Source organism: Pinus tabuliformis, chromosome 8 (assembly GCF_031772625.1).
Source record: "Pinus tabuliformis cultivar Carrire ecotype Pingquan chromosome 8, CPIR1, whole genome shotgun sequence".
Lineage (NCBI taxonomy): Eukaryota > Viridiplantae > Streptophyta > Pinopsida > Pinales > Pinaceae > Pinus > Pinus tabuliformis.
In genome coordinates this window covers 284,342,711-284,359,881 of record NC_142294.1, presented here as the reverse complement: position 1 = coordinate 284,359,881, position 17,171 = coordinate 284,342,711, and the positions used below count along the sequence as shown (strand labels likewise).

The 17,171-nt window shown below is 34.3% G+C and overlaps 1 protein-coding gene across 1 annotated transcript; it reads right to left on the bottom strand.

The window, feature by feature from the left end:
- Positions 1 to 8,561: 8,561 nt before the first annotated feature.
- LOC149235228 (casein kinase 1-like protein HD16) lies at positions 8,562 to 9,415 on the bottom strand. The gene is made up of 3 exons (XM_089461315.1): positions 9,224 to 9,415; positions 8,890 to 9,078; positions 8,562 to 8,793 (listed from the first exon to the last, which is right to left on the bottom strand). The coding sequence occupies exons 1-3, from the start codon at positions 9,401 to 9,403 to the stop codon at positions 8,734 to 8,736; spliced, it is 429 nt and encodes a 142-aa protein (XP_089317441.1). The 5' UTR covers positions 9,404 to 9,415; the 3' UTR covers positions 8,562 to 8,733.
- Between the last annotated feature and the right edge of the window lie 7,756 nt (positions 9,416 to 17,171).

Below are 17,171 nucleotides of genomic sequence, written 5' to 3'. Positions count from 1 at the left end.
AAAACTAGAAACATAACCACTGAGATGTAGGCCAAGTTGGCCAAGTACAAAAGAAATACTAAACATAGATATACCAAACATAGATAACATGTACATTAGGTTGTCGATCATAAATAATTTGTTGATTATAAATTATATCCCAGTACTTGATGGGGTCAACAGGGTTTGTTGCAGATATGCTATGCATGGCTCACCCCCTTGGTTAATCCTGATTGAAAATTATGAGTATTGGGACTCTGTAGCACACCACAATACTAGTGTCTAGATTGTGTTTCACTATTTCTAAATGTATACATTCCAAGACCTTGCTTTTTCCCCTCATGCCATGCATCTCATTGGCAAAGTTATAAACTCCAAAGCCATGCATTTTGTCTGCAAAATGCTCCCCTGCATATGTATCTCCATTTCTGCATCCAAACAAATTCTCTTTATTACTTTTAGAAAAGATCAAAATTTATCTCAAATTTTACATAAAAAAAAATGAGCTGGCTTTCTTAAAAAAAACTAATATAAACATTTATAAATCAACAAACATTAATAAAAAATAATTGAGAAAATCGGGCATGATGACCAACATAAAAAAATTTCGTTGCCTTCTTAAAAAAACTAATATAAACATTTATAAATGAACAAGTATCAATAACAAATAATTGAGAAAACATGGGCATGATGACCAACATCTAACATCGAGTTTCAGTTCCCGTGAAGTGGATGTTTAAACCAATATACCTGGTCAAGGACAAAATAAAATCCACTTAAACATTCACTTGTCGACCAAGATCAAATGAGTGAAGAACATATTATAAAGCTAAAAAAATAATGCCAGGACACGTTATCTCTCTCAAATACAATGAAACCAATAATTTAAAATGAGTGAGCCCAAACCATAGCTACTAGCATTCATATCACATGGAAGAAAATAACACAAGAATTGTTCCATGTGATTGATGCTTAGCAGAGTTTTTTAAATTATTATTCGGGAACTTAACCAGGAAGATGGCATTCATGTTTTCTATCTTAACTTATTTTCTTGAAACTTTCTTGATCATTGAATGTAGCTAATGGTAAGTCTACTTCATCTTAATGCAAGGAATTCAAAACAAGGTTTTGGGAAAATTAATTCCCCTATTTCAAAAAATTAAAATAATAATAAATAATTCTACAACAAGAATATATCATACAACCACAAAAACATCCCTGAAGTAGTTGTACTCAATTCCATACTCTCCAACATATTGACTACCATAACTAATAATCCATAAGATATAGACTAGTTGATTTGTGTGAGATTCAATACATATGTGTAATTTAACATTTATATTTCCCAAACAACATATTGTGTGATTTCAATTATTTAATAAAAAATAAATTTATTTAAAATTTAAAATCACATTTAAAATTAAAATATCTAATAAATTATTAAAATTTATTATAAATATGTCAAATTTTAATTATTTTTATAAACTAAATTTAATTAAAATAACTGATATTTCAATATCAAAATATCTAATAAATATAATTTCTAAATATAATTTACTCATATTTATATTTTAAATACTAAAACATTTTAACCTATTCTGAAATTTCATTTTGATTTTTATAAATTTATAAAATACTTTATTATTAAAATTCCTTATTTTTATATTATTATTAAAATTTATTTATATTTACAAATCAAAATTAATCAATTAATAAATTATCATTTATAAAACTTATTACTATTAAAATTCCCAGATTTAAATACCAAATAGATGACCATTCTCTTTTATAAAAAGTATATATATATACATATCGTATTTTTTTTTGCAACATGGAAAAGTCGTTAGAATAAATTAAAAGAAATAAATAAATACTCACCACTTGTTATATTTGTTAACTGTTGAGCTGCACTCTATTGGCAACTTAAAATGCAACCGCTTCAAAACCTTAGAGGTGATTCATTCATTTAACTAATAGCCTTTAGCCATTCAATAAATTTAGTCATTCAGTAAAAGATATTTAAAACTAGCATTTGCACCAGATGTTACAAAGAAAACATGGTAAGGCAATAGAAAAAGAACTAGTAGCTTGAAGTGTAATCACTACACATCATTATAATGTTTCAAAATTATATATTTATAATGTCCCAGATCATTCAATCAACATTTAATACCACGACAAAGAACAATATAAAGATATGGAAAATAGGCTTGTGATCACCCTATGAGGACACAAATGAGAATGTTGAAGGTACTTTCATTGGAAACAACTTTTGAATGGTGCTAGATAATATCTACAATAAACATATGATAGATATTGTATAAAAATCGATATTGGAAACAAGTTACAATTCTAATCAAAATCAATGTATCTATCTATCTATGTTTTTTTTTTTTGTAAGACTAAAGTCATGATAAGTCGAGTTGACTGTTAGGCATGGATCTCTTGATCTTGCACAAAAGTTTGTATAAAATACCATAGATGTTGTAAGCCATTGTTGAGGGAGGGGACAGATGGCAAGAGGCACAAAAAATCTGATGGCTTCTTCAATGTCCCAAGCATTCTTGCAGCAAGTTGCATTGTGATGATCTCCATTATCCAATGATGTCCATGTGATTTGACTACAAGAAAGTTAGAAGTGACCATCTTGACTACTGTGATAGCAGTAAGAATCCTCTAGACAAATATCCCACCAAAACTAATTACAAGGTCGTCCCATCATAAAGAAATATATACATAATAACATATATTAAACAAGAGGGCATGGGTCCAAGCATCACACCATACATAAATAGGAAGCAGAGTACCAGAGTACATTCAAGCAGCCTGAAAATTTTCACCATGGATCTTGGTCCTTTGCCTTCTCTAGAAGGTACGATCTTGAAAGGTCTTATTCATCTCTAATACATAACCAAAATCCACGCACTGGAGTTAGAAATAAGAACATGGTCACAATTCCCCCTCAACACTAGCATTGATCTGTTTCCCAATTCCTTCCTCTCCAATGCCCAAATGAGGATGGGGATGCTGCAACCCTGGCAGTGTCAAACTTGGGTATGAGGTGCATAGTTAAAGTGTTAAAGAACATATAAATGAAAAAAAAAAATCCAATTGGAAAAACAACAATTGAATGCTTTAGTCTTTATGCAATATAACCATTGATTGAGGTGCAACAGGTTGTTGGACACCACACCAGACTCAAATCCCATAATCTTAGAGGATATTGATCCTCCTCGGAGCGGATCATAGAAATTCAGCCATGCAACATTGGTAGAGAATGACTTCAGCTGGATGGATTTGCATTCACTTTTACCACCACAAGTTCCAAACCATCAAGTCAGAGGTTGATGATACCCATTCAAAGAGAGCATCTTGATCTAGGGGATGATCATGAGGACATGAAGTGAATTGTTTGTAATACAATTATTTTTTAACTCTAAATGAGGACATGCAGTGACTTATTTGTAGTACAATTATTTTTGAATTCTAAAGGCCATTTATAGTCTTGATGTTTGTGTATTTTCAAAACTTTGTCTGTATCTGAACTTACATGTCAATGCCATTAGTTGTTTTCACCCTTACATGATATATACATTGATGTACATGAATACTTAAATTTTTATTTAAAATTAAACATTGTGTTTTTTATTCAACTGGTTTTTCAGCAGGTTCTGGTCTGGTTTGTAATTTTGGACACTCCGAAAAGGGTCCGGTTATAGTTCTTATAACTTAGTATAATAATGCATAGAACTCATTTAAAATAGAGTACGCAATTTTTTATAGACAAAAACCTATAAGAACCTCTAGTCCCTTGTGCTATGTTTATGATAGTTCAAAATCAACTTATCTTCCTTTCCCAACTCTACACTGAAAATTATTTTTCTTATCCAAATTTCAAAGAAGGATCTTTATCTTTCATATATAAACGGAACCTTAAGCCATTCATTTTCAACCCTTAAAAAAGAAGTTTATTGTCACTTTTAATACAATTGCTCGTCTTCTCCACACCTTGGATAACAGATATACAATGAAGAAGCATAACAAACCAAAGATAATTACATGCATTACATGATTAGAACCCTTATGTATTACATTTATGTTTAATCTTTTCATGTTGTTCTTAACTCCAGCTTGAGCTTTGATCATTCTCATTTCCTGTGACAACCATGTCATTACATAATCAGATAACGAAGGCAACTTTTAAAAATAAGCTACACAAATTAGAGACGCAAATTAATAACAAATACCCAAAAGAACAAGAAGCAACCATTCAGTAGAATATAACTGTGCAATGTTGTAAATGGCCTAGAACTTTTCCTGTATTTTGATTATATGTGAAAATGTTGTAAATGACCTAGCATTTTCCTATATTTTGGTTATAGGTGAGAGAAAAGAATCCTTTCGATCTGACTTAAACTAACAGCTTGCTGAAGCTATCAAGAATAAAAAATCACAAACCTGTATCAATTACATCATCAACATGTTAGTGAGTTAATTTCAACTGCAGTTGTCTCATGGATTGAGAATTCATCAATGAGATAAAATTGATTTACTTCTACAATTTAAAATAGATTTCATTGTTTCTAATTTCTAAACCCAAATGTTGTAAGAATTATTGATTTCAAGACTAAACAACATCCAGAAATGGAGGTTCAATGCACGAAAGAAAATGCTGAAAAAGATTTAGAATGCCAACACTGAAACCTAATCCTTGATTTAAATGGACCATGAAAAAATAACTAGCAAGTATAACCGGGAAAAGTTTTAGCTTATGCACAATTCTGGTTGAAATCACAACCCCGACAATATTTAAGACCTAAACCAAGAATTAATACCTTACCAACTTCTCACATCATATTGATCAGCAGTTTCACATGAAAATTCTTAAGATACACCCCTGTTGTGGTCTTTTCCTATTTCCAGGTTTCCTTCAATTTCTTTTTATAATGAAAGACAGGACAATTGCTTAAACAATAAAAACGGAATCATTACATAAATAATCCAAAAAAAGGGTTCTGACATCAATCCTTCTTGGTCAAAAATATATACTCAAAGTATACTCAGTTTTGTAATTTATTGACTCTCAAACAAAATTTGGAAATAGATCTCTGTTTTGTTCTGATTTTTTTGAGAGACTTCTCTTCCCTACAAAAATAAGTTAGTGAATGCAAAATTCCAACCTAGAATATGCATTTCACACAAATTTAATTGAAAAGCCTCAAATGATATTCTTTTGGTTGACACAGTAATCCAACAACGAGGTTTTCCTTCACATTTCTATCATAATTAAAAACCGATTACCGAGACCATGAATACAGTGCTACATTATTTTCTTAATGTTTCAAAATATGCTTGCAATTTTCTATTAGTGAAACAATAATGTACACCACATTCCATCTTACATGCAATTTAACCAAAAACTAGGTAACCCAAAAGTAAAAATTAAGCCATGTCTGCCCCACCCGAATGGCATGTCAAAAGGGAGTAAGGGACAATGTAAGTCCTATGCAACTCTAGCAGAACAAAAACCCATCAGGCCTAGCACCTAAGAAGAAGAAAGTCCGTGTTATGTGCTGAAACCTCGAACTTGAGGCATGTTTATCAAATAACTTCTAAAAAGGAAGAAAATAAATATTGCATCAAACTACAGTTGTGTAAGTTTTGTTCTGATATGTTAACCTGTAAATTGAGGCTACACTAAAATTGAAATGCAAAAAATACTAAAGGTAAAAGGAAACAAAATAAATAAACTAACTACAATACTATCTATCCAAAGGGGTAGAAGCCAATGTGTACCTCGAGGTGGAATTAGCTATCTAGCATACTTTTCCATAGCAAGGGAAGAGGAAGGTAAATAAAAGGGCAATTAAACAAGTAAGGTATTTATAATTGAATTGAAAATGCAACATCACAGTAGCATTGCAATCACATCACTGAGGATCATGAAATGAGACAAAGAGTAACAATATTATTAAGAGGATGGTGCAAAAGCAAATTGTATATGGAAGCATATGAAGATATAACTAAGCTTTTCACACTTAACTTCCAATTCCTATTACCATTTACTTGCCCAATAACATTTCATTCCATGTTATCTCTTTGACACACACTAATGTATTATGTAAACAATTTACATAATGTGACCATTGCTATAATTCCATAACACTGTGAAACCACTCTTGATGGTCATAACAATGACAAACATAGCTAAAAACATCCCTTCCCAACAGTCCAATGAAGATGTCCTAGAGGCTAGAGTCTATTCCATTTCGTACAACCTTCTCTAATGATGTGATACTGAAGATTCCTTTTACAGAATTTTATTGATCCTGAAAAGCTAAAGAGAATATTGTACCCTGTACATCTTGTACTCTCTACCTGCGTTCTACACTTCTGATTTGTACCTGTGACTTGTGCATGAGATATGTACCAGAATCTTGTTCCAGTATCCTGTACCATAGCCACCTTTTCGTCTGCAACTGCTCAAGACTCTATCTTGTTCTGCATGTACCCAACCATATCCCAAGCTATTCTGTTGTATATGCACCCAACTCTATTCTAATCTGTATCCTACTGTCAACATTTCCACTTACAACAATATTATTTGTGTTGGAATCAGGAAGTCTATAGGCCTTTGAAAAATCAATGAATTGAACAAATACGTACTTATTGCCTTTTTAGCTTTTTGTTTTGTATCACAATTATAAGCAGGGCAACCAAAAATTATAAGGTATTTGATTGAATATTTTCTCTTGGGTGACACTTCTTCAAATGTCCTTCCTTAGAGCTGCTTTACTTGGATTTCAATTCAATAAGGAAACTAAAGTGTTAGTTGCTTTCACCATGAACCTGTTAGGCAGGCCTTTATCTTCAACATGTTCCTAGAAATTACCATCATGGTTCTATTATTTCATTTAGGCACCCCATTTTATTGAGGCATATATGGAAGAGTCAGCTACTTTTTATGCCTTGGTGCTTTGGTGATCTTTAAAAAATATCTTGAAAAATATTCCACTATCACCTGTCCTCAGACTCTTCATCTTTTTGTCACTGAACTTTTCAGCTTCTACCTTGAAGGCTTAAACTTGTGAAGTGTTGCAGACATGGTCTTCATGAAACGAAGCCAAGTCTTCCTTGTGAAATCGTTAGTGAAAGTGATGAAATAGATTGCTCCTCAAACTGATTTTGTTTCATAGGACCACAAATGTCACTATGAACTAACGCAAGATCTGTGTTGCTCTAAATTTAGATATTTCAAAGCTATCCATCTTCTGCTTTCCAAAAACACATGCTTCAACTCTGATGCCATGTTGTCAAATTGAATCACATCAGCATCATGTTGTCATTGGAACTAAATTGCATAAATACTATGAAATGAGATACTGACAATTTTATTACAAAGACAGTGAAAATGAAAAAGGATTTGGAAGCGCGTGAACAGATAATAAAGCTTTTAGCACTAAACATTCCAATTCCTATGACTCTTTATTTGTCCAGTGACCTTTCAATTCCTATAATCTCTCTCACCATATATGTAGCCTTTTTTGTCCTCTTATTGACTTGCCATTTTATAAACCCTCAAATTATACCATACACAATTGTTTCATGTACACTAATTTCAAAATTTGACCATTACTTTAATGACCTAACATTTTAAGAACAGAACCAAGACATCAAGACCTTTCTTATAATAGCCCACATCAAATCACAAAAACCCAAAATGACTTTTCCTGGCTAGGGTCATCCTACAAAAGTGACACAAGAAACATGTTTATCATAATGTATAACACAAATTCATGTCACTAAAGTTGGTGTGGCCCACCATAAGCCTTATGCATTAGATAGGACATTGTTTGCCACGAAAAATAAAGTGGAAATATGAATAAAGTATAGGGAACCCTAGTTGGTTATTAAAGCATGATAAAATTTATCATTTATCATATCTTCACTTTTATATATAGACTTCTGTGTATGCAAGTTCAGCCTTTTAGAATCTGAAACACCCATCAAACTTCAAGATGGCTCTGCATATCATTGATAAAAAAAAAAGGTTTGTGAACAGTTGAACAAATACGTGAATACACATTAAGAAACAAAATCTACATGGCATATTGGCAAAATATCGAATATAACAAAAATTATTATTCATTCAACCTTTATATATTATTTTTGAGGCCAACCACAAATGAAAACATCTTTCATGTCCTCAATAATGGCGACTAAAGTAAAAGATGTTAATGAATGTCAGCAAAAATAAACATGTGTATAACATGTTCATGTATGTACAGCGTCAAGACCCAATGACATACTTATCAACTAACATATTCAATTGTACAGTACAGGGCCCTAGATTTTGATTTGATGTCGGGATCTGGCACAAATGAAGTACCATCTAATTCAGTAATATAAATAGAATAATATTCTAAAGAACTAAAAAATAAACTTTGTCGAAACTTCTCCAACATTATATACTAGCCAACTTTTGTGCCACTTTTCAACACAATGCTTTTGCTATTGCATTTTGACAAGGAGATACCCGGAGGAGTGCACAACCTTATAAAGAAGGGGTAGCCATCACAATATAAGATATCTCCACCAATAACAGGTTGATAGCTATCTCACACAAGAAATAGAGACTAAATGATCCCTCCAGCTTTTCGAATCGCCTATATCAAAACATTTGCATCTGCTTTAACCGATCATTCCTCAGTGGGTCTGACTCTGCACATAATTTTTTGATAATCAAAATATGGATTATGAGATCGTGCGGCCAAAACAAACCAAAAAAATGTAAAGATTCCTACACCACTTTTCCTGAAAATAAAGAATAAAAAAATTGCAAATTAGTTTCCAGCAGTTATAGTAACCTAAAAGACTTTGATGAATCAAATTTAGTAGTATAAATCAAACCTTTACATGAGTGTTGGGAAAAGCAGATGTTCGAAGCGTTTCCTGTACTTCACTTGACAATTTCTTTTTCGGCTTGCTCAGGATGAATGCAGCTTGATCAGGAGTTGCAGCAATAGAAGTTATTCGATAGCCACTGTCCCAGCGTCTGTGAATACCTTCACTTGGATAGAGAAAATCAAGCTCAACAGACTGAACAGGTGCAACTAGTAGTTAATGAGAAATAATGGTTTATTAAAGAGATTCAGATTATAAAGCAAATAGCATGGCAAATGCAACCTGAACTTCTGTGAAGAATAAAAATAATGCTATCTAATTTTTCAGAACAAAAGATCACCTGATTTGAAAACCCTGCATTCCTTGACATAACCATACCCCATTGATTTCTAGCAGTTGCCATTGATGTCACATAAAATCCCTCTTTCCATTTCCTGCTAATCCATTTAAATGGAAATGAATCGCTCACTTTATATGATTGTTGAGTATAGAGTGTACCTAAGATAAACCGGTGCATCATCAGATCACTACAAGGAAGTTTAGTAAACACTCAAAAGCCTCAGCATCAAGAGTATTTCCCAGAAGCACAAACATTACAGATATTACTCCAACAGTCCAGAGTAACAATCAATACCCCAACTGCAACAACATGGGTTGATTTATTTTAGGAACTACTATGGCTAAATCAAACTCCAGCAAACATTTATGCTAGCTTCTATACTCTTTAACTTCGAGATATCTAGCTTCTAGAATCTATACTCTTAAACTTAAAAATATTAATGGCACAGAGATCTAATTTTAAGGTATTAGGACCATTTTTGTCTATGCATGCATTTAAATTCAACAATGTTCCCTGTTATGTTCAAGTTGTTTAGAAGTTAGAATGCTATATAGGTTCTATCAAAGAAAGGTTGTTTAAAATTAAAAACCGATTGTTGAGACCATGAATACAGTCCTACATTATTTTCTTAATGTCTCAAAATATGCTTGCAATTTTCTATTACTGAAACAATAATGTACACTAAAAACATAATAACGATTCTATAATGTGAAATAAACACTTAAAAGAATCGAAAACTTGAATACCCAAGAAATCATACCTCCGGCCATTAATGCTTGCTCACACTTTGATACTGTTTACCTGAGCTCAAAACTCACGCAGTACCAAACTTTCTGCTACACTTCGAGGCAGTCCCTTCCCTTTTGTCTGCAAAGACGAAGTATTCCTCTACAAATTGCTGCTTGCTGGGCCTACTCCAGTTATTGCAGTAGCTATTATTCCATCAGAAAACGACACGGAAAAATCTTTGTGAATGGAGATATTGGGTCCTTGAACATTGTTGGAATCCTTGGGGGAGAGTATAATGATCAGAGCTCCCGCAAAGCCATTCAAAACACATACAAATAATAGCGCTAATGCCAAACAATACAGTGCACAACACAACGGATCTGACTACTCAAAGACATGAGGCCATTCACCCTCTGTAGACTTTTTCTCTCACCTGCGTGGCACTTCCAAGCTCTGCTCACTCTGATTTGATGGTGTAAGGCTGAAGGGGATTGAGTAGTGAGCTTGGGGACCAAACAAAAGTATTTATAGCCAAGCTTCCATCAAGCTTTTGTTGGCTATGTGTCAAGTGTTCCACAGAACATGGTAGAGAACTGTAGAGGGAGTAATGGACCACTCCAGGAGCTCCCAACAAGAAATTAATCAATGGCAGATGGTTTCCGTAATTATTGGAATCGGTGGCAGATGGTTTCCAAATCATCGACGACCATAAAGGGAGCTAACATTCTCCCACTTGGTCCATACTTCCAATCTAATGTCTCATCTTAAAACCCATTGATAATCTGTATTAAGTAATAGATACATGAATCATGGCGATAAGTCCTCTAATGATGAGTATTATCTTCCATGTATTACTATGTATTTATTTCTATTATAATTTATGTGGCAACAATTTCTTAATGAATAAACCTTATGTTTATTCTTGGTCCTACACAGATGAATTCTCTCAAATCAAATTAAGGTGCACATAAGTATGAGGAAAACATCACAATAATTAAGAATTTCATTAAAATAACATTGTCCATACAATGAGAAACTACATAATGGAACCAAGTCCCATATTCATTACATGATCCTTGAATTTCAACGGTGGCATGCCCTTAGTCAAAGGATCAGCAATCATCAACTCAGTGCTGACGTGCTCAATGACCACTTTATTTTCTTTAACATGTTCTCTTATAGCTAAATACTTAATGTCGATGTGTTTATTTCGACTCCCACTTTTGTTGTTTTTAGCCATAAAAACAGCAGCTGAATTGTCGCAATACATTCTCAATGGCTTAGAGATAGAATCCATAATTCTAAGCCCAGAAATGAAACTCTTAAGCCATACACCATGTAAAGTAGCCTCAAAACAGGAGACGAACTCGGCTTCCATAGTGGAAGTGGCAATCAAGGTCTGCTTGGCACTCCTCCATGATACAGCTCCACCGGCCATCATAAAAATGTATCCTGATGTTGATTTGCGTGAATCAACACATCCAACAAAGTCAGAATCTGAGTAGCCAATTACTTCCAAATTGTCCGTCCGTCTATACATAAGCATGTAGTTTTTGGTTCCTTGAAGGTACCTCATTACTTTCTTTGCAGCTCTCCAGTGGTCTAAACCTGGATCACTCTGATATCGTCCCAACATTCCCACAACAAATGCAATGTCAGGTCTTGTGCAGACCTGAGCATACATTAGGCTTCCGATAGCAGAAGCATATGGAATGTTCTTCATTTGTTCCCTTTCAAAGTCGTTCTTCGGGCATTGGTTCAAATTGAACCTATCACCCTTCACAATGGGAGCTACACTTGGTGAACAATCCTTCATCCGAAATCTCTCTAAAATTTTATTAATATAGGTTTCCTGAGATAGACCCAAGATGCCTCGAAATTTGTCTCTATGGATCTTAATTCCAATGACATAAGATGCCTCACCCATATCCTTCATATCGAAATTTTTAGAGAGGAATTGTTTCACCTCATGCAGCAAACCCTTATCATTGGTTGCTAGCAAAATGTCATCCACATATAAAACAAGAAAACATATTTTACTCCCACTGACTTTTAGGTATATACATTGATCCATAATGTTTTCTACAAAACCGAAAGAAGAAATTACATTATGGAATTTCAAATACCATTGGCGGGATGCTTGTTTTAAACCGTATAATGATTTCTTGAGCTTGCAAACCAATTGCTCACCATCACTAGAGGGGAATCCTTTAGGTTGTTTCATGTAAACCTCCTCCTCTAGATCTCCATTGAGAAATGTTGTTTTCACATCCATTTGTTGCAACTCTAAGTCAAAATGGGCTACTAATGCCATAATAACGCACAAGGAATCTTTCTTAGATACAGAAGAGAAAGTCTCTGTGTAGTCGATTCCTTCTTTCTGAGTGAATCCCTTAGCAACAAGTCTTGCTTTGTATCTCTCAATGTTGCCCAATGAGTCTTTATTTGTCTTAAAGACCCATTTACATCCAATGGCTTTTGCACCATTAGGCAACTCAACAAGATCCCAGACTTCGTTACTCTTTATAGAATTCATCTCTTCCTTCATGGCATCGTACCATAATTTTGATTATTTGCAACTCATGGCTTGTGAAAAGGACTTGGGATCATTTTCGGCTCCAATGTTGTAGTCAGATTCTTGTAGATACACAACATAATCATCAGGAATTGCTGATCTCTTTGGTCTAATAGATCTTCTTAATGTTGTACCATCATATTGCTGAGAAGTACGTGGTTCAACTCGTTGTTCAAAAGTTCTTGGCAACTCTTGAACTACCTGATCTACTGGAATGTCGTCAGCAGCTTGTGGAACTTCAACAATTGGTTGTTCAACACCAATTTGTACTTGAGGGGTGCTGTGAACAATAACCAATCTATCATGTGAGGTGGAAGGTTGAGATTCTGAATAATCCTTCTCAGAAACTATGTTCTTGGTTTGATCGCTCCCACTGATCAAGTCATTTTCAAGAAACTTTGCATTTCTTGATTCCACAATCCTAGTGCTGTGAGATGGACAATAAAATTTGTAACCTTTAGACCTTTCAGCATATCCAATGAAATACACACTAATGGTCCTTGGGTCCAGCTTCTTCTCTTGTGGATTATATATTCTCACTTCAGACGGGCATTCCCAAACGCGCATATGTCGCAAACTCGGTTTCCAACCTTTCCATAATTCAAATGGCGTTTTAGGAACAACCTTGGTTGGAACCCTGTTTAATATATACACTGCTGTCTTAAGTGCTTCAGTCCACAAGGATTTAGGAAGATTGGAGTTGCTAAGCATACTCTGCACCATGTCCAATAATGTTCAGTTTCTTCTTTCTACTACACCATTCTGGTCGGGTGAACCAGGCATGGTGTATTGGGCAACAATCCCATGCTCTTGAAGAAATTTTGTGAATAGCCGAGGTGCTTGTTCATCTTCTGTGTATCTACCATAATATTCTCCACCTCTATCTGATCTCACGATCTTAATTTGTTTGTCGCATTGTTTCTCTACTTCAGCCTTAAAGATCTTAAAGGCATCTAATGCTTCGTTCTTTTTATGAAGCATGTAGAGATACATATATCATGAGTAATCATCTATAAAAGAGATGAAGTATCTTTGACCATGTGAGTCCATGTTTGGATTACATATATCAATATGTATGATCTCTAATATGTACGAACTCCTATTGGCACCTTTCTTTGACCTGTTGGTCTGCTTTCCCTTTATGCAGTTCACACAAGTCTCAAAATCAGTAAAATCCAGAGTATTAAGTACCCCTTCATTTACTAATCTTTTAATTCTTTCTATGGAGATATGACCTAATCTCCGGTGCCATAATTTAGAGGAATCTTCATTAATAACACATCTTTTAGTGCCAGTGTGAACATGCATTGAATCATAAGTGACATTGTTTTGTAAATTAATGCAGTAAATACCATTAGACAAAATACCATTCCCAACACAATCAGATTTATAAAATAAACTGAAAGATGTTTCTGAAAAGTTAAAGGAATATCCAAAATGTACAAGCCTTGAAACTAAAATCAAGTTTCTAGAAAAACTTGGAACATAAAAGTTCTTTTCTAATTCTAAAACAAAGCCACTACTTCAAGTTAAATAGCATGTTCCTATAACTTCCACATGCGAGCCCATCTTGTTTCTTGATAAGATGCTTTGCTCACTTCCCACTGGCTTCCTTAGGTTTTGCAAACCCTGCAAGGAATTCGAAATGTGAATTGTTGATCCAGAATCAATCCACTAGGTGTTAATATTGGCATTAACCATATTAGATTCATAACAAACAAACGAGATTGGATTACCTTTGTCCGCAAGCCATTTCTGAAATTTGGTGCATTCCTTCTTCATGTGTCCCTTCTTTTTACAGAAGAAACACTTGGAATCCTTCTTGATATTGGCTTGGGGAGGTACTTTACCTTTCCCTTTCTGATTGGCTTGAGATTTTCCCTTTCCACACATTGCCAGCATTGCACTTTCTCCCAGTTCCATCACCAGTCTCCCTTCCTCTTGAACACACATGGTCATGAGTTCATTAATTGACCATTTATCCTTATGTGTGTTGTATGAGATTTTGAAGGGTCCGTATTGGTGCGAAAGGGTGTTCAGGATGTAGTGCACCAGGAAGGACTCTGATATTTCAACCTTGAGTTTCTTCAATTGAGCCACAGTGTCCCTCATTTGCATGATGTGCTTGTGTACACCTTTCACATTGGTGAGCCTTAGGGATGAGAACTTCATGATTAGGGTGCTTGCTAGTGCCTTGTCTGAAGTGACGAATTGATCGTCAATGGCTTTCAGCAAGTCTCGAACCTTTTCATGCTGATCAACGGAACCACGAATACCAGCTGAAATTTTAGTCTTAATGAACATCATGCTTAGGCGATTAGATCGCTCCCATCGTTCATAAAGCGTGATGTCCACTGCAGTGTTGGTATCAATGAGTGCCGGTGGTTCATCTTTCCTAATAGCATAGTCTATGTCCATCCACCCCAAATGAAGGAGAACTCTCTCCTTCCAGACCTTATAGTTATCTCCCTTAAGTTCAGGGATATCACAATGAATATCAGAGAAATTTGCAGGTTGTACAACTGCATAAAATTAAATATTACATGCTTATGTTAAAATTGAGGCCTAAATAAAATTTCATGCTTTGCTAGTGTAAATCATGCTTAAAATTGAATCTAATGACATAAAAATTGTCTGTGGACTAAATTTTCAATTCAAGCAGATTCAATTATTCTTTATGATAGAATTTATCAAATTATTCACTTAATTCATAATTCTAAAGGGTATATTATGATTATAATTTGATATAAATTCTATCTTAGATTTGAACTTTATGATAAAACTATTAATTCATAATTCCTGTGGGTAAGTTATGAATAATTTGATATTTTATCCTAATTAATTATATAAATATAATAAAAATTCATGTGGGATAAAATTTATTGTATCTAGTATAATTAATTACAATTAATGTCTAAATATTCTTTATGTGATCCTAATCAATCATAATATATAATATTATTTAATTAGAGATGCTGCGACTATTCTCTAATCAATTAAAAATCATATGGATCACTAGACATTATTTCTTTTATGCATAAAAATTAACTTGATATGAGAATAATTATAAATTGCATAAATAAAACTATAATATTCATGCATAACATTCAACGATGGGTCTCATATACTCATCCAAAATAGCATGTATTAATTAGAGCAGATATAATCAATTCATGCAAATTAAATATGAGCATAGTTAATAAATTTGCACAACAATTATCCAAATTGCATATAGTTAAACCAAATAAATATTATAAGCATAAAAATTGAGGAAAATTAGACATATTTCCAAATAAATTTCTTAATTTAGAAAATTCTCAAAATATGGCATTGAGCCAAACATAGCATGTCTATAAACACCAAGGCAAAGATAACAAATTGCTCTGATACCAAATGAAAACATAATAACGATTCTATAATGCGGAATAAACACTTAAAAGAATTGAAAACTTGAATACCCAAGAAATCATACCTCCGGCCATTGATGCTTGCTCACACTCTGATACTGTTTACCTGAGCTCAAAGCTCACGCAGTACCAGACTTTCTGCTACGCTTCGAGGCAGTCCCTTCCCTTTTGTTTGCAAAGACGAAGTATTCCTCTACAAATCGCTGCTTGTTGGGCCTGCTGCAGTTATTGCAGTAGCTATTATTCCATCAGAAAATGACACGGAAAAATCTTTGTGAATGGAGATATTGGGTCCTTGAACGTTGTTGGAATCCTTGGGGGAGAGTATAATGATCAGAGCTCCCGCAAAGCCATTCAAAACGCATACAAATAATAACGCTAATGCCAAACAGTATAGTGCACAACACAACGGATCTGACTACTCAAAGACACAAGGCCATTCACCCTCTACAGACTTTTTCTCTCACCCACGTGGCACTTCCAAGCTCTACTCACTCTGATTTGATGGTGTAAGGCTGAAGGGGATTGAGTAGTGAGCTTGGGGACCAAACAAAAGTATTTATAGCCAAGCTTTCATCAAGCTTTTGTTGGCTATGTGTCAAGTGTTCCACAGAACATGGTAGAGAACTGCAGAGGGAGTAATGGACCACTCCAGGAGCTCTCAACAAGAAATTAATCAACGATAGATGGTTTCCATAATTATTGGAATCGATGGCAGACGGTTTCCAAATCATCGGCGGCTGTAAAGGGAGCTAACATATACCACATTCCATCTTACATGCAATTTAACCAAAAACTAGGTAACCCAAAAGTAAAAATTACGCCATCCATTGGGGTTTTCTTTCTTGCTCAAGTCTGCCCCACCCGAATGGCATGCCAAAAAGGAGTAAGGGACAGTGTAAGTCCTGTGCAACTCTGGTAGAACAGAAAGCCATCAGGCCTGGCACTTGAGCAGAAGAAAGTTCGTGTTATGTGGTGAAACCTTGACCCTGAGGCGTGTTTATCAAATTCCTTAGAGGGTGATCATATATTTGTGATATGCTTACATTTCTGATAAGTTTGAGCATCATTTTCAAGAAAAGGAAATATTGAGAGAATTCATCCTTACCAGCTGGGTGAGAAACCCATTTTGGAACCTAGCCTCTGACTCTATCTCCTGAGCTATCTGGAAGTTGATGAAAATAATACAAAAAGGCCAAGATTACATTCACAAACTATTTCGAAAATTACAGAGCAA

Coding starts and splice junctions, on each gene's coding strand:
- LOC149235228 (XM_089461315.1), bottom strand. CDS start 9,403: ATGATGCACCGGTTTATCTTAGGTACACTCTATACTCAACAATCATAT. Junction 9,079..9,223: donor ATGCAGGGTTTTCAAATCAG/GTGATCTTTTGT, acceptor GCACCTGTTCAG/TCTGTTGAGCTTGATTTTCT. Junction 8,794..8,889: donor TTCCCAACACTCATGTAAAG/GTTTGATTTATA, acceptor CTTTATTTTCAG/GAAAAGTGGTGTAGGAATCT.